This window comes from Choloepus didactylus, chromosome 7 (assembly GCF_015220235.1).
Source record: "Choloepus didactylus isolate mChoDid1 chromosome 7, mChoDid1.pri, whole genome shotgun sequence".
Classification (NCBI taxonomy): domain Eukaryota; kingdom Metazoa; phylum Chordata; class Mammalia; order Pilosa; family Megalonychidae; genus Choloepus; species Choloepus didactylus.
In genome coordinates, this window is record NC_051313.1 from 122,118,137 (window position 1) to 122,137,184 (window position 19,048).

A 19,048-nucleotide genomic window follows, 5' to 3' on the forward strand; every position below is an offset into this window, starting at 1 on the left:
GTCACTCTGGTGGGCACTCTTACGCACACTTTAGACAACCCTTTTTAGGTTCTAAAGAATTGGGGTAGCTGGTGGTGGATACCTGAAACTATCAAACTACAACCCAGAACCCATGAATCTTGAAGACAATTGTATAAAAATGTGGCTTATGAGGAGGGATAGTGGGATGGGGGGGGGGCATAGGGATCACACTCCCGTTTGTCTAGTTTGTGGATGGATGAGTGGAAAGGTGGGGGAAGGAAACAAACAAACAAACAGACAAGGGCGCCCAGTGTTCTTTTTTACTTTAGTCGCTCCTTTTCGCTTTAATTATTATTCTGGTTATTTTTGTGTGTGTGGTAATGAGGGTGTTGGGGATTGATTTTGGTAATGAATGTACAACTACATAATGGTACTGTGAACAATCAAATGTACGATTTGTTTTGTATGACTGCGTGGTATGTGAATATATCTCAATAAAATGAATAAAAAAAAAGGTCTATCAATACCACAAAATACATCTATTAAGCAATAATTAGTTTTTTCATGTTTTATTAAGATACTAAACTGATCATACAATACAAGCTGCAATTTACATGAATATCATTTATATTAGGAGTTTTGAAATCCTATAAGGCTCTTAAACTGAATTACTATATGTGAGGATATTTTAAAGCCATGCTTTCCAGGATATAGGATCAGTGAACTAGAAGAAAATGCATTTAATTTTGACACCAACAAGTGAGTTGAGCTATAGTAAGTATATAGTTGCTATAAAAAATAGCAATGAGAAAAATTACAATAAGAAAAACCTGGGGGTTCTTACAGAGCTTTTATTTTGAAAAATTCAAAACTCCATTAAAAATAATATTCAAGGGAACGGTGCTACGGGCGTAAGTTGCTGCGGTGCTGCTGCCCGGGCCGGGGCTTGCCCTGGCCCCAGGGCCTGCGGTGAGGCAGGCGGGTGCGGTGCCCCCGGGGAGTGGGGAAGGATTGCTCCTAGGGGCGTTAAGATGCATCCTGAGGGCTGAAGACATGGGGATGAGCCCAGGCGACCTCCAGGAGATGGGCCCCGAGTGAGACCTAAAGTGCAAGGAAATAAAGTTTCAGTACAAAATGGTTCGATTCACCAGAAAGATGCTGTAAATGATGATTTTGAGGCATACTTATCAGAGTATTTGAGGCAGACAAATCAGAGTAACAGCTATCCACCAATGTCAGATCCATACATGCCTAGTTACTATGCTCCATCCATTGGATTTCCATATTCTTTTGGGGAGGCAATATGGTCCACGGCTGGAGACCAACCCATGCCGTATCTGACAACTTATGGACAAATGAGTAATGGTGAACATCATTATATACCAGATGGTGTGTTTAGTCAACCTGGAACATTAGGAAATACCCCTCCATTTCTTGGTCAACATGGATTTAACTTTTTTCCTGGTAATGCTGATTTCTCTACATGGGGGACAAGTGGATCTCCCATGGGGACAATCAACGCAAAGTTCTGCTTACAATAGCAGTTATGGCTATCCACCTAGTTCTCTTGGGAGAGCTATTACTGATAGACAGGCTGGATTTGGCAATGATACTTTGAGTAAGGTGCCTGGCATTAGCAGTATTGAGCAAGGCATGACTGGACTGAAAATGGGTGGTGACCTGACAGCTGCAGTGACAAAAACTGTAGGTACAGCCTTGAGCAGCACTGGTGTGACTAGCATTGCAACCAATACTGTGCCCCCAGTTAGCAGTGCAGCACCTAAACTAATCTCCTGGGCTGCCATTGCCAGAAAGCCTGCCAAACCTCAGCCGAAACTTAAACCCAAGGGCAATGTGGGAATTGGGGGTTCTGCTGTACCACCACCACCTATAAAACACAATATGAATATTGGAACTTGGGATGAAAAGGGGTCAGTGGTAAAGGCTCCACTAGCCCAACTGGTTCTGCCTCCTCAAACTGTAATCCAGCAGCCTCAGCCATTAATTCAACCATCACCATTGGTGCAAAGCCAGCTGCCTCAATAGCAGCCTCAGCCACCACAACCACAGCAGCAACAAGGACCTCAGCCATGGGCCCAGCCTCACCAAGTGCAGCCCCAACAGCAGCAGCTGCAGAATCGCTGGGTAGCTCCTTGAAACAGAGGAGGAGGCTTCAACCAGAACAATGGAGTGGGAAGTGAAAACTTTGGTTTAGGTAGTGTTACTGTCAGCACTTCACCTTCTGGTGTAGAAGTGCATCCAGTACTGGAAAAGCTAAAGGCCATAAACAACTACAATCCCAAAGACTTTGATTGGCACCTGAAGAATGGGCGTGTGTTTATAATCAAAAGCTATTCTGAAGATGAGGTACATCGCTCCATTAAGTACTCTATCTGGTGTAGTACTGAGCATGGGAATAAGCATTTGGATGCAGCTTACCGTTCCCTGAATGGGAAAGGCCCACTCTATTTACTCTTTAGTGTGAATGGTAGTGGACATTTTTGTGGAGTGGCTGAGATGAAGTCTGTTGTGGACTAGAATGCGTATGCTGGTGTCTGGTCTCAGGATAAGTGGAAGGGCAAATTTGAAGTTAAATGGATCTTTGTCAAAGATGTTCCCAATAACCAATTACGGCATATTCATTTAGAAAACAATGACAACAAACCAGTTACCAATTCAAGGGACACTCAAGAGGTATCTCTAGAAAAAGCTACGCAAGTGCTTAAAATAATTGCCATTTTCAAGCATAACACCTCAATCTTTGATGACTTTGCACATTATGAAAAGTGTCAAGAAGAGGAGGAAGCCATGAGTAGGGAGAGAAATAGAAACAAACAATAACCAAATGGAGATGTCCTTTTAGAATTACGTCACTAGTGATGTAGACTCTGGAAATGCCTAATACGTCAAGGAAGATGTTATTAAAGCTTTTTTTTCTGCTTAAGGTGACATCTTTGAACACTTTAACACAGAATTGACCCTTCTTGTAATGGTTTTCATCAGTGCATCTGCCCTTATACTCTCACCAAACACACTTGAGAACTGTAACTTCATCAAGCACTTCTGTCCTGAAGCTTTTACCAGTATCTGCTGTCTTTTGTAATTATGCATCCTAGCTAAGGCACAGAAGACTGAATGAATGCAAGGATTCACTAACTCTTTGAATTTGTTAAATACTAACAGTTAACCATTAGAAGTGGTTCAATGATGTAAGAGTCACAATGCTTCAACTTTTTCTTTGTTGTAGTTTTTAAATTGTCAGTTTTTAGCTATTTGAGAGATTAAAAGCAAAATAATCATGCCATATTTAGTCCTGGAGTTCAAGTCTAAATGTTTATGTGAAAAATTATTGTAGTAAACTTTTAATATGGCAAAGCAACCTTATGCTCTATTTTAGCCAAATGAAACATAATCTGAAATTATATTAGAACATTTCCCTTGTCTTCAAACTGTTTGGTGTAACAGAATATTGATATGCAGCTTGGTGAATTTCACCAGTTAACGCACATTCTTCTCCTTTCCTTCCCCCAATGAAATGTATACTGAAAAGTATGCATTTGTCTGAGGAATTATTTTGTTTGCTACCACTTAATGAATCTCAAAATTTTAAGTAAATGTTCCTCAGTCTAATCAGACTTTTTATGACCTTTATAACTACATTTAAAACCCTTAATTCCTATTTCTGGGTGTTTGCAAGCCTGATTGCTATCATGAAGTAAAAATTTATTATGCTAGGTATTCACTAGCTAAATAAACATAGTTCTATTTTTTCCTCCAGCTTTTGCAGTGTCCTGGCATCCTTAAAATACTTTGAAAATACAGCCTTGATCCATGGTTTAAATCAATTATCTAAGTGAATGTGTTGATGTTTATTGATCAGAGCTGTATAAGTGGGAATACAGCATATATCTGGGTATTCTTATAGTTATCTTTTTGACATCTTATTTTTGCTCATTAATTACATATCAACATTAATTTTATATCGTGAAACATTGATTTTATATAATTAAATATGTCAAACACCTGTATTAACTGATTTGATGGAATATGGTTATAAAGAAAATGTACTACCCCTGATATTCCTGTTCTAAAAGAAGAAAGCTATGTAGAAAAAGAATATGTTAAGGGTGAAAATAGCAGTACAGTTGATTTGAATACCTTGATGTTTGGTATTACTCCATTTATGTTTACATTATGTTTAGAAATGTTTTCATTTACTGTGGTCTTTGGTTACTTCAATTCATACACTTAGTAACAGATATTTCTTTGAGGTTTTCATTTGTAGACGTTTTTTGTACAATTTTTTTCCTAAAATGTACCAATACTGTATTAAGTGAAAAATTTACAATATTTGTAGATAACCGTAGCTACTTCACAATTCTTTGGTAGTCCCAGTGTAGTCATATCAGTGTTTACTGAAGGTAACATCAAAATATTAACAGTATATTACAAAATAAAGATTTTCTTAAAGGAAAATTGCACCTATTTTACCTTTTTAAGTGTTTAAGAAATAAGCCATGAAATCTTGTATCTCTTAACTATTTATAATGAATGAAAATTGGTATTTGAGTATAGTCACCACAGCAATGTTCTACATCCCTTAGATTATATATAGATAGGACATGTCAAAGAAGACTTCTGTCATTCTGGAAGTCCTATTAGAGAAAACTTTAAAGGGGGGGTGGGGGTGACCTTGTAGAAAGGATCTGAGTCCTCTCTGGAGGTTCTCTTTTTCTTGGTGCTTTATTAGCAACTCTGAATATTTTTATAAAAATAGTTCCATTATAAATGTTCTCAAACTCGTTTAATTTACATTAGGTTTCTGTGTAGGAAGTGTCATGGAAGCACTCAAAAAGCAAGCTGATTGCAATAGCAGTCTCAGAAATGTCAGATGTAATTAGGTAGTCTATTCGTGGTGAGGAGTACATTACCCAGTGCCTTTAAACTGGATTTCTAATCTTAAGTGAAATGGGTGCAGCATTCCTTTGGGGAAAAAAAAAAAAAAAAAATGTTTTTTTTCTTCCCTTTTCAATTGGTAATTTTGTGTTTTTCTCATTTAAGCTTTCTCCAGAGCACCTGCCTTCTCTTCCCCCTTGGTCTATCAGTATACTGCAACATGTTTTTCCCCCAAGTGAAATTATCAAAGGTTGTCTCAATAGCACAACTAACTAAATCTTTCTTAACTGTAGGGACCATTGGGGGAGAACCCGGCCTGTACAACAGGAGACACATAATCAAATGTTTGAGTAATCACAAATTAAGAAATTATTGGCCCAGTAAATTTCTTAATGTTTTTCCAAGTTCTGGTTTGAATGTTTCTTACTAAAGTTATCTTATGTGGGTATTTTATTTTGAAAGGTATTACAGTTTGTATATTTAACAGTAAGGGGAAAATGTAACCAAAATTAGTATTCTTTCTCTATACATGTTGGTACTTGAAGATTCCTTTCAAAAGAAACCCCAGCCTTTTCCTAGTTTCAGTTCTTAATTCCTCATTTTAACTTCAGTGATCTTTCTAATTCAAAAGCTGTGTTCTTTTTGAATACCATGCATGGGAGTAAAGCTGATGTTAAAAGTTTGCAATAAAAAAAGAATCAGTGTAAGTCATTTGATCATTTCAAGTGCATTTTTTCATTCTTTAGAAATGTTTTGAGAAATTTAAGAAAATTGTGTTTTCATTAAGTTTTGCATATCTTTTGTTATGCCATGTAAGTTCCCTTCTATTGATTCTTGATTAAAGAAAGGCTATGATAAAATGATTAGTTCATTTACACTCACTTGTAGCAGTTAAATGGGAATTTGAATTTTGTCGTGTTTGGGTTTGTTCATTCCTGTGAATGATGGTACAGTTAGGTGAGATTTTCTGTTATGGTACCCAAACTCACAATTTAGTCCTCTTTAATCTTTGAGGGTTTCAATAAAAATTGTTCACGCAAAAAAATAAAATAAAATAAAATAAAATAAAATAAAATAATAATATTCAAGGCAGTCTGGGATAGGGTAGTGGTTTAGCCAGTCTAATAAAAGGATCACAGCGTTTAGTATATTCTCTCAGAGCACTCAGCTCATGTGCTCCTTATCTCACACTGTCCAATTCTCAAGAGAAAGGGCATGAAGAAACCTTCAGGTATTTTGTAAGATCACAGAATTGGGGAGGGTCCTGGAGCTAAGTGGGAAACAGGGATACTGTGGTGTGAGAGTAGAGGTGATACTTATGCTCATGTGTGAAAATTTAGAAACTGACATTCAGAGATAAGCCAACTCACCCACAGTAATAAAGTGAGAGATGCGCCCACGTTGTCTGACTTTCAGTCCACGGATCTTTCCTCTACAGCCACTTCGGACATGTCCTACCCATTCTGCCAGGCCTCTCTGGGTGGGCAACCCGCCAGTCATTCCACAGCAACCCAGGCAGCCCTTCTCTGGGTGACCCCACTTTCATGACAGCCCCTGACTGATGAGGACTCCTAAGAGCACAGTGGAGGACCAGCAAGTGCAAAGGGTCTTCGCATCAGCGAGGGCCTAGGGCTGAGGGTTGGAGTCATAAATCAAGGGTGGGAAAATGAAAATTTCCTGAGAAGGGCTAGCCTAGTGTTTGGAAGGAGGAGAGATATGGATTGTCTGAGTAAAGAACCAGCTGATCAGAGACCATTTTTTGCTTTTTTTGTTTTTTGTTTTTTGACCTAACACCAGCTCAACCCAAATCCAGCTGAGAGAATTGTTTTCTGAGAACATGCAGGATCAAAGGATATAGCAATGAGCCTAAGGACAAACCAGCAGCCTAGGCAGGGGCTTTCCAACTCCACTGTCACATAGAAGCAGGAGCAGAGGTCCCTTTTCATACGTGACCCTGTTCACGGTGCAGGGCTCTTAAACTTGAGCATCACTAGAAGACCTTAAAAAACCATTCAGTTTATATTATTAATGACTAAGTGTGTTGCCTTATTCAAGGAAATGTGAACTCTGGTGAAAGAAGGTGAGACAGGGGCTGGTCTAGCCTGGAAAGTTATTTTTGAACAGTGCAGGAGGGAGGGTCTCCTTGTCTCTGAAATGGCAACACAGGAGTAAACTTTGTCATTTTTCACTGAGAGGGTGAGGCCTTGATCTAATTAATGGAAGAGACAAAATTAGAAAATATGTAGATACAAAAATACAAGAAATCCAAATGGATAAAGGACATTGACTTCAGCATCAGGATAACACAGACTTTTTGATGATATGAAGTAATGAGTCAATCTCTTTTAGAATAGCCCTGGGGATTGGGGGAGGGCACAAGTACCCAGGGAGGCTGCCATGTTTTAGAAACTCTATTTGGGGTTATTTTTAGAGTTTGAGGTACATGTTTTTTAAAATTCAGTTTTATTGCTATATATTCACATCATCCATGGTGTACAATCAGCTATTCACAGTACCATCATATAGTTGTGCATTCATCATCCCAATCTATTCTTGAACATTTTCCTTACACCAGAAAGAATCAGAATAAGAATAAAAAATAAAAATAAAAAAGAACATCCAAATCATTCCCCCCCATCCCACTCCATTTTTCATTTAGTTTTTGTCCCCATTTTTCTACTCATCCATCCATACACTAGATAAAGGGAGTGCGATCCACAAGGTTTTCACAATCACACTGTCACCCCTTGTAATCTACATTGTTATACACTTGTCTTCAAGAGTTAAGGCTACTGGGTTGGAGTTTGGTAGTTTCAGGTATTTACTTCTAGCTATTCCAATACATTAAAACCTAAAAACTGTTATCTATATAGTGTGTAAGAATGTCCACCAGAGTGACCTCTCGACTCCATTTGAAATCTCTCAGCCACTGAAGCTCTACTTTGCTTCATTTCGCATCCCCCTTTTGGTCAAGAAGATGTTTTCAATCCCACGATGCCGGGTCCAGATTCATCCCGGGGAGTCGTATCTGTGTTTCCAGGGAGATTTACACCCCTGGGAGTCAGATCCTGTGGAGACATGGAAGGTCCCCTGGCTTAACAAACTATAGAGCAGGGCCTTCCCAAAGCTCCAGATGTCTGAAGGCGGGCACTGGCCTAGGAAAAGGCCAAAAGCTTTGTATGTCTGAAGATGGACTGCAATTTAGATAAGGGAATAGTCTCTGAGCTCTTGCTGGGCTCCTTCCGTGCTCCTGTCTCCCGCCCCCACTGTTTTCCATCTAGCCCCCAAAGAAATTGTCCCTTAAGACTAAAGATACGTAACTACACCTCATGGCTTTAGAAAAAATGCACCCTCCCTGAGATACCTGAAAACAGTCATTTAGGAAGTATGCTATAAAGACCCGTGGAAATGAGTAGAAAAAAACTTTCTTTGGCAGGAATGCAGAGGACGGAGTGGGTTCCCTTCTTTCACAAGGTCCCACATAGCAGGGAGGGCAACGTGATCACCTGCCAAGGTGGCTTAACTAGAGAGAGAGGGCCACATCTGAGCAACAATGAGGCACTCAGGGGGAGACTCCTAGGCACAATTACAAGCAGGTTTAGTCTCTCCCTTGCAGCAGCAAGCATCATAGGGGCAAGCCCAAGACAGAGGGCTCAGCACATCAAGCCATCAGTCCCCAATGTTTGTGAGAGCATCTGAGGTACATTTTTGAAACCTTTAAATTGGATTTAATTTTTGAAATTTGACACATTTTATCTGGCTAGGAATCAGATAGATAAGGGGGAAAGTCATCTCTTGACATCCTACTGTATAGAAGGGATTATAACCCCAGAGGTGGAATGATACCAGGGGAAAAAGCAGTTCGTTTCCTTCTGGCTCACACTCACCAGCCCAGGTCTCTAGATTATTTGGTGACAAGCAGTCTTAATTCAGGTGAGAGGAGTTCCACATGCCCTGTAATGTGTGGCACCCTTATGGCAACACAGTTCCCACTGAACTTTCCTGCCTTAGCCCAAAGATTCTATGATGTTTTCCTTCTCTTTCTGGGCTCTTTGGCAGAAAAGGAAAGATCAAGCAAATGAAATAGTGAAGTCTTCTCCCTAATGTTCCACTTTTGTTTCAGTCTTTTCTTAAAGACACCTTTACCTTTTGCTATTATGTGATAGCAATCACATACATTCAGAAGGTTTCCAGATTGAGTATTGTAGTGTCTGGAGTTTGGTTTTCACAATTTGTTGTATGTGTTTGGATTAGGTTATGAACTTGTTGGGTTTCAGTTCCACTTGTCCTCTAGCTGTAATTTGAGGGAGGAAGGGAAAAAGACAATGCGAAAGATGATCAGTATAAGGAAAGGCAGGTGGAGAGAAAAGACCTTGTGGAAGAAGGAATGAAGACATGGAGCAATCAGACAGAAATGGAGACAAGGAGATTGTGATGACTGCCAGGCACACATCTGAGTGGCGATGCATGGATAAGCCTCATTGACTTGACCCATAAAGCTACAATGAGCCCCTTTTAGCTTCAGACAGTCTATTGCTTACATAGACTGTGAAGAGTAGCTAAGGGTGCCAGCTTCCTGGGTTCTTGTCTCATACACCAGAAAGGACACTGAAACAAAAGGGGCAGATGGCTGCCTTGCGAGTTGTAGCATACCTCATTACTGAGGAGCCAATTTTAAACTATAGCAAAATCTCATTATATTCAGCAGCTATATTCTGAGGGATGTGGAACAGAATGCCTAATACAGCATCAGAACCTGGGAGGTGATTGTTTTTGATGGTATGTGAAGGTTCTTTGTGTGATGGAGCACAAACACAGATAGCCAGACAGTCAAGAATGCATGAAAAGTCAGGTGTGTGTTGGGAAGTCAGTGGACTGGGAAGCTCAAACTTGCTCAAAAAATTATGAAGCAACTCTTAATTTAGAAAACACACAAAGCACCTATCCTTCAGCTCTCCGTGGAGTCCCTGCCCTTCCCCAGCAACCTCATGAATGCCCTCTTTACCTCCTTGTTCCTCAGGGTGTATATCAGCGGGTTAAGTGAGGGAGTGCCCACTGCATAGAAGAGACCAAAGAACTTGGCCCTCTCCTGGGCATAGGGACTTTTGGGCTGGAGGTAGACAGCAATGACTGAGCTGTAGAAGAGGGTGACCACAATGAGATGGGAAGAGCAGGTCCCAAAAGCCTTCCTGCGCCCTTTTGCAGAATTAACCCTCAGCACTGCCTGGGCAATGGCACTGTAGGAAATGAGGATGAGGGTGAGGGGCACGACCAAGATGAAGACACTGGCCACAGCCATCTGGATCTCATTGTAGGTGGTGTCCCCACAGGAGAGTCGAATTAGAGCTGGGACCTCACAAAGAAAGTCATCTATCTGTCTGTGTGGACAGAAAGGCAGGCGGAGGGTGGGTGGTGTCTGGACTATTGATTGGATCAGACCCATAACCCAAGCCACAGCCGCCAGCTGCTGGCAGAGGCGAGGGTGGATGATGGTGGCATAGTGGAGGGGCTGGCAGACAGCCACGTAGCGATCAAAGGCCATCACCGTCAGGAGGATGCACTCTGTGGATCCCAGGAACATGAAGATGAAGAGTTGGACAGAGCAGCCAAGGAAACTGATGGTCTTCTTTGTGCCCCAAAGATTGACCAGCATCTGGGGGACACAACTTGTGGTGAAACAGAGGTCCAAGAGGGAGAGGTTGGAGAGGAAAAAGTACATTGGAGAGTGGAGCCTGGGGTCCAGCACAGACAGCAGGATGATGAGAGTGTTGCCCACTAGAGTGAGGAGGTAGGAAGTCAAGACAACCACGAAGAGAATCTTTTCCAGCTCTGGGTGATCAGAGAAGCCCAGAAGGAGGAAGCCCACTGGGGAGCTTTGATTGACCATTGTCTGCTGCTTCAGATCCTAGAGGGATGAGAGCTGTGAGACAGCTGCTCCCACCTGTTTTATGAGCACTCAGCCTGGGTACTTATCCGATCATACTTGGTGGACATTTCTGTCCTCCCTCCTCTCACCCACCCTCCCTTTTCCGGGTACATTACCATCCAGCAACTCCTTTTCCTCCACTCTTGCCCCTGGTCAAACATCGTCTAGTGGGAGTGAGGAAACCTGAAATGTGCTGGGAAAGAGAGGGAGCTTCTTATCTGTAACTGTGACTTGCTCTTTGAGGACAAAGAAGGCTGATGCAAAATGTGGATTTATTTGGTTTTCAATAATGCAACAATTAAATATTGAGCATCTATTTTGTTCTGAGCACTGTGAGTGTTCTGAATGCCCTCTTATATATGTCTTAAATATGTCTATTGGGATCATAAATTTCCTAGAATCATTCATGTTTTATCTACTTTGTTTTTATTTGCATGGAAGCTGACCAATGGCAGAGAGTATGGACTAAGGAGATTTCTCCTCTCTGTGAAGTGACCCCATTCACAAAGAGATCAATTAGGTGATTTTGTCATTTTTTTTTAAAATTATGATTTACATAACTAAATACAAGAACTTTCTCTACAAACAAAAAGTCTATCCTGAACTTAACATTTTGTGCAACGTGTGAAAATATGACTAAAACTGCTGCCAGGTATGGAATAATTATTGTCTTTTTCTGTAACTGTAAAAATTTGTAATTATTGGGGCTTAGAAATGAAGATGATAATATCAATATTTTATGTTTTGTCTTTCAGGTAAGATGACATCAATAGCAAGTTTGAGATTTAGACATTCAAATAGAATTTACAATCTGTATGCTTCCTTTATTCTATTCAATCCTAATTAGATTTTAAAAACATTTATATAAAATTTCAAAATTTCCAAGAACAGTCTAAAGAAATCATATATATCCTTTATACAGATTAACCAATTATTAACATTTTTGTCACATTTAAAAAAATCTTTCCATCTTTCTCCTTATATACACAATTATATTTTTTCTGAGCTATTTGAAAATTGGATGCATATATCAAGCCTCTTCAGTCCTTCATATTTTAGCTATTCATATATAAAATATTATAATCTATTCTATAGTCCATACTCTTATTTTTGCCATTTGTTCCAGTAATGAACTTCATAGCAATTTTTTTCCTATAAAAGATCCAGTCCAGCCTATGTCTGCCTGACCCTGGCTTCTTCAGCTATCTTTCCTTAGTCACTGGAAGTAGCTTTAATCAAAGTATAGGCTGATGTGTCCAGGCCCTGCTGTGGGAATATAGCCTCATGCACATGAAAAACACTAGGGAATATTTGGAAAATGTTCAAGAACACAAGAAACCGAAGGCAAATAATACGGGGATGATGGGCATGTGAGAGAAGGAGGTCTGCACAGTAAACGAGGAGCCGAGGGTGGGGTGGGGTGTGTGTGAGTCAAGTCAGCCTGTGCAAGAGGTGACCTGGGTTTGCTGGGAAAGCTCATGTGGGGCACAGAAGTCTAGTCAGGAATGGTGGTGGGAGGGAGCAGCCACCCTGGCAGCTGAGAGGTAGAAACTGAGAGTCCACTCTGCAGAGAGAACTGTAGGAAAACCTTTAAGGGGCAAACAAGTTGGTAGATGGGTAGATCACTCCCATCACAGGGTCTTCATCTTGTATTAAAAGCTACATCTCATCTCCCTTTTGGTCAGGACTCCTCTTTTTTTTTTTTAAATCTCCTTTTATATTCCTTTCTCTATCACTACTTTTCTCCTTGAGGTTAAGATTTTTTTCCTTTAAGAAACTGCTAATTATTCAAATGATAGAGTCTATGAAACATATCTATGGAGTTTACAGAATAATAGGCACATGTACCCAGTTTCCTCAGTTTAGTAATAGAACAAATGTTACCAATTTCTTGGAAGCCTTTTGTGTGTACCCCTCCTGGATCACATCTCCTTCTTCACCCCTGAAGAGGTAAGAGTTATTCTTATCATTTTTTAATTCATCCTTCCTTTTTAAACTTGATAGTATCACATCCTTTTTCTCTCAACAAGTGTTCACCGTGATTTATTTATCCATCTACTCTTGCATTTCTCACATTCTTTCTGTCTTGGAAACTGACCATCTCACTCTGTATGTTAGTTCTGAATCTTTTTAGTTTATATCTTCCTTTTGATGCTCTTTCTGGTCTCTCTTTTTCTTTGTCTTTCAGAACATCTCTTTTCCTCACCCTCTTTCTTCTTAGTCCTTTTTTCTTTGACACCAACAAAAGCTAAACACTACTTTTCCCACTTCCCACTAATTCTGTATTGGTGCATGTATTTATCTCTTACTGATCACCAACTAGTCAGCCATGTACTAGGTGCTGCAAGGGCATGGGATAAAATTCTGCTCAGTAATCATACTATTGCTTTAAGCAGTTACCACATGTTGGGCACTTCCTATATACCAGGCTCTGTGCTAAACAATTTCCTGAACACCTGACTCTCACCACAACTCTGCGAAGTAGTAAGTAACATTTACCTTTTACTGAAGAAGAAACAGTCTCAGAGTCTAAGGTAAGTAACTTGCCCAAGTTATACAGCCAACAAGTGCCAGGGTCAGGATTCTAGATCCTGTCTGATACCAAATCTGGTGCTCCTGGTGGCTCCACTGTTGAGGACATGTGGAAATTGATGGGCCTCAGGAAAAGAAAAAAACTTGTAACTTACCCACAATCAAGTCAACAGCTCCTCATTTTCTTGCTTCCAAAGATTCTCCATGACAAGTAGCTTCTGGACTGGTTGGAGCCTCTACTTGATCATCCATTGAGCCTCACAATGAGAACTAAAGGCAAACTATGGAGGAATCATACATCCTTGAAGTTGATTAGAGCTTAGATTTCAAGTAATAGTAATGATCGCTAGTGCATCCTTCCCCAAGCACTTTTTAAAACACTTCATGTATACTGTCCCTCAGAATACATGAACATTATTATCCTTTTTTTTTTCTCAGATTAAAAGAAATTAAAGCATGAATAATATAAATAGCCTTCTCTGGGAAGTATAGCCAGTAAGCATCAATGCTGAGATTTGGACCCAGGTGGACTGGCTGCAGGGGCCATAGCACTAACCCCATCCCACCACCATCACTCTGCTGGACTGGTGAGGCCAAGAGGGGCCAGAGGTAGCTGTTTGCTGTGGAGCTCTTTGCTAAAGACCTCTCCTCCTCAATCCAGGAAGTTAGCCTCTCTTTTAGAGGCACTGAAGGTAGAAATGGAGGCATGGTGAAGGGATGGAGAGAGGGATCTCAGGGCTCCCATTCCATGGGGAGAAACAGCTGATTACTTCTGCCAAAACTTGGGGCCTCACAACCCACAGACAATTAATTAGCCACTGACACTATTGATGGTGTAGAAGGGAAGGGAAGATCCAAAGGAAACGTGCCTGCAGTGAGGCTCCCAGTGGCAAATAAAATGGTTATCCGCTGTTCCTGTCACTGGGGGTTACGAAGGCACTGTTTTCTCCTTGCTACCTTCCGAGTGTCCCCTATTTCCAGTCTCTCCTCTCAGGCCGCTAATGTGTTCATTTAATATCTCCTTATGTTGGTAAAATGCACATATTTTAATGATCACTGAGTTAAAAAAAACTTTTTATTTTGAAATAATTCTAAACTTCTAAATTCATAGGACAATTGCAAAAATAATACAAACCCCATACAGAGAATTCCACTCCCCCCCACAACTAGATACCCAGATCCACCAAATTTTAACATTTTGCCACATTTGCTGTATCCTTCTATTTATCTATTCATCTATTTATCTATTTTCTAAACATTTGACAATTGCTGTATACCTCATGCTCCTTGAACACATAATTCTTCCCTGTGTATCTCCTAATAACAGGGATATTTATTCACTTACGTATCCATCTTAGATATATTTATTAAGTTCAAGAAATTTAATATTGATATAAAGCTTACAGTTTATAAACCAATTTTTTTCATATGCTCCATTAATGACCTTTTGGATATTTTCTCCTCTGATATTAGATCCACTCCTGGATCATGTAATGCCTTTAGTTGTTTTTGTCTCTTTAATCTCTCATTCTCTTTGTTAACTGTGAAAACATACATACAACATGATTTTTCCCATCTCATCCAGTCCCAAGCATACAATTCAGCAGGATTAATCACATTCACAGTGTTGTGCTACACTTACCACCATCAGATTCTAGAATTTCCCATCACCCAAACAGAGACCCTGCACCCATTATGTATTAACTTCCCATTCTACCTCCTCCCCTGACCCTGGTAACCTGAACTGTACCCTCTGTCTCCATGGATCTGCATATTCTAGACATTTCATACAAGTGTCCCTTGTGTGTGGCTTACCCCACTCAACATGATGACATCAAGTTTCATCCATGAAGTAGCATGTTTGAAGGCTGAGCACTCCACTGCATGTATACACCACATTTTGTCCATCCACTCATCTGCTGTTGAGTAAACAATGCTGCCATGACTGTTGGTGTGCTAATATCCATTGAATCCCTGCTTTCAATTCTCTTGGGTATATACCTAGAAGTTGGATTGCCAAGTAGTTCCATGTTTAACCTTCCAAGGAGCCACCAAAGTATTCTCCTCGGTAGCTGCACCATTCTGCCCTTCTATCATCAATGTGCTAGTGTCCCCACCTCTCTGCATCCTCACCAATACCTGCCATTTTCCATCCTTTTAGTAATAGCCATTCTGGTGTGTGTGAGGTGGGATCCCACTATGGTCCTCACTTGCACATCTCCACTGGCTAACGATATTGGATGCATCCTTTTATGCATCTTTTCATCTGTTTGTTGACAATAGTTTATCTTCTTTGGAGAAATGTCTGTTGAAGTCTTTTGCCCATTTTTTTTAAAATTTTATTTTGAAATAAATTCAAACTTACAGGAACAGTTGCAAAAACAATACAAACCCCATACACAGAACTCCAGCATACCCCAACCCCCCTCCACCGATATCCAGATCCACCAACTTTAACATCCTGTCATTCCACTATTTCTTTCTTTCCCTTCCTCCCTATCTATCATCCATCATCTATTGCTCTGTCTTCTGAACATATGAGAACAAGCTGCACACATCCTTGAACAAATAATATAATTCACATACACATTTCCTATGAACAAGAATATTCATTTATGTAATCACATTAAACCCAGATAAGAAGTTCAAGAAATTCAACATTGATACAAAGCTTACATTCTATATTTCATTTTTTTCTTATGTCCCAACTGTGTCCCTTTGAGCCTCCTCTCCTCCATCCTCAGATCCCATCCAGGATCATCCTTGGCATTTAATTGTCATTATCTATTTACACTGTCTTTTTTTTTTTCAATTGTGGAAACATATATACAGCATAAATCTTCCCATTCCAACCCCTTCCAAGCATTCCATTAGTGGGATTAATCACATTCACAATGTTGCAATGCCATCACCTTCCGACCATCCATTACTAGAAATCTCCCCTCACCCCAAACAGAAACCCTACACTTATTTCTTATTAACTCCCCAATGCCCCTTCTCCCACTTCTTGTAACCCATACTCTACTTTTCATCTCTATGATCATATTCTTTGATACTTTCTTTGTGTTTACCATGGGGCTTAAATTTAACATCTTAAATCTATAACAATCTTGTTTTCTTTGATACCAACTTAACTTCAATAGGACACATTAACTATGTTCCCATACTCCTCCATTCTCCCACCATTATGTAGTTCTTGGCAAAAATTACATATTTTACATTGAGTCCAAAACCATTGATTTATCATTACAGTTTATGTATTTTAGATCCTCTAGGAAGTAAATAGTGGAGTTACAAATAAAAAATACAGTAGTATTGGTATTTATATTTACCATGTGATCTTTACTGGAAGTCCTTATTTCATCATGTGGTTTCAGTCAATTGTTTAGTGTCCCTTCCTTTCAGCCTACACAATTCCCTTTAGCATTTCTTATAGGACTGATCTATTGGTGATGAAGTCCCTCAGCTTTTGATTATCTGGGAATGTTTTCATCTCCCCCTCATTTTTAACCTCCAGGTGTTTGTGGGTTTTCTGAGTCTCTGATAATTATTGACTTCTATTTGTATTCCATTGTGGTCAGAGAATGTGCTTTGAATAAATTCAATTTTTTAAAATTTATTGAGGATTGTTTTATGTCCCAGCATGTTGTCTATTCTGGAGAAAGTTCCATGATCACTAGAGAAGAATGCGTATCCCGGTGATTTGGGATGTAATGTTCTATATATGTCTGTTAAATTTCTCTCTATCTCTCTCTCTTTTCTTTGTTTCTCTGTCAGTAGGGCTCCCTTTAGTATCTGAAGTAGGGCAGGTCTTTTATCAGCAAAATCTCTCAGCATTTGTTTGTCTGTGAAAAATTTAAGCTCTCCCCCAAATTTGAAGGAGAGCTTTGCTGGATACAGTATTCTTGGCTGGAAATTTTATTCTCTCAGAATTTTAAATATGTCATGCCACTGCCTTCTTGCCTCCATGGTGGCCACTGAGTAGTCACTACTTAGTCTTATGTTGTTTCCTTTGGATGTCGTGAATTGCTTTTTTCTTGCTGCTTTCAGAACTTGCTCCTTCTCTTCAGTATTTGAGAGTCTGATCAGAATATGTCTTGGAGTGGGTTTATTTGTATTTATTCTATTTGGAGTTCACTGGGCATTTATGCTTTGTGTATTTATATTGTGTAGAAGGTTGGGGAAGTTTTCCCCGATAATTTCTTTGAATACTCTTTCTAGACCTTTACCCTTCTCTTCCCCTTCTGGGACACCATGAGTCTTAAATTTGGATGTTTTATTTTATCTATCATATCCCTGAGATCCATTTTGATTTTTTAAATTTTTTTACCTATTCTTTCTTTTGTTCTTTCATTTCCTTTCTGTGTTTCTCAAGGTTGCTGAGTTGTTGTGCAGCTTCCTCTAGTCTTGTACTATGAGTATACAGACTCTTTTTGATTTGGTCAACAGTTTCTTTTATTTCCATAAGATCATCTGTTTTTTTATTTACTCTTGCAATTTCTTCTTTATGCTTTCTAGGGTCTTCTTCATGTCCTTTATATCCTGTGCCATGCTCTTCTTTATGTCCTTTATATCCTGTGCCATACTCTTGTTGTTTGTCTTTAGTTCTTTGCTTAATTGCTCCAAGTACTGTGTCTCCTCTGATCTTTGATTTGGGTGTTTGGGTTTGGGTTATCCATATTGTCTGGTTTTTGCATATGCTTTAAAATTTTCTGTTGTTTTTGGCCTCTTGGCATTTGCTTTACTTGATAGGGTTCTTTTAGGATATGAAAGATTATTGAAACACCAATCTCTGATTTGTCAGATCTACAGCTTGGTGGCGTATACTTTCTCTGACTAACCAGCAGATGGCGTCTGTGAGTCACCTATTCCCTCAAGTCCGTTCTCCCCAACTTTGTCTTTGTGATATGTGGGGGTCTGATTCTTGTGGGGTTCAATTGGTGCACCAAGTTTGGGTGTGTTGTTGGTGCTGTCCGCCCTGAATGTGGGACATGTGTCTGAGTGGTTAGGGAGGCAGGGAAGCTTTAATAATCAAACTTTCCAGGTGTTCCTGGAGATTTAAGGCTGTTCCAAGAGTCTAAACCTTCAGTTCGGTCTCACCACAGATTGTCTCTGCTGCTGACCCACAAGTCCTTGGTATTGGTGTATAGTCCCTGGGATTTCTGAGTGGGTCCCTCTTCCCAGCCATGCCCTTCTTAGGGCCTCTGTTGAGGGAAGGCTGTGCTATGTCACAAGTGCGTGCCATCCCTCAAGGGAAGTTCTGGGTTGCTGGGCCATGCAGGGGCATTCCCAGCCTGCTGTAAGAATGGCTGAATGGGGTGTGGTAATTTCCCCCTTTTCGCACAGCTCCACCTTCCCAGCTCCAGGACAATTAGCTGTGGGTGCACTAAAGGCTATTGTCCATGCCCAATATTGTGGTGTGTGCTTGTGTTGCTGGGAACACTTTCTGTCACACTGGGTCCCTTGGTGCATCTCTGGGCTGTGGCGCCTGTGCCGGGCAAGAGCGTTCCCAGCCTGCCGTGAAGATGGCTGCAAGGGCATGGTTTTTTTTCCCTTTTGGCTAACCTCTACCTTCCTTGCTCTGAGACAATTAGCAGCGGGTGTGCGAAAGGATATCTTCCATGCCAGATATTTAGGCATTCGCACAGCCCATTCCTGCCACGCTTCACTGTGTAGTTCTCACTACCGTATCTGCAGCTGCTTTTGGTTTTTTTAAAAAAAGAACTAGTCTGC

The 19,048-nt window shown here is 40.2% G+C and overlaps 1 protein-coding gene and 1 pseudogene across 1 annotated transcript; one reads left to right on the forward strand and one right to left on the reverse strand.

The window, feature by feature from the left end:
- Window positions 1–1,144: 1,144 nt before the first annotated feature.
- Window positions 1,145–2,802, forward strand: LOC119540004 (annotated as a pseudogene).
- Window positions 2,803–9,805: 7,003 nt separating this feature from the next.
- Window positions 9,806–10,744, reverse strand: LOC119539868 (olfactory receptor 2H2). The gene has a single exon (XM_037843706.1). The coding sequence runs from the start codon at window positions 10,742–10,744 to the stop codon at window positions 9,806–9,808; it is 939 nt and encodes a 312-aa protein (XP_037699634.1).
- Between the last annotated feature and the right edge of the window lie 8,304 nt (window positions 10,745–19,048).

Bases quoted from the DNA above. Each gene is read 5' to 3' on its own strand.
- LOC119539868 (XM_037843706.1), bottom strand. From the start codon at position 10,744: ATGGTCAATCAAAGCTCCCCAGTGGGCTTCCTCCTTCTGGGCTTCTCT.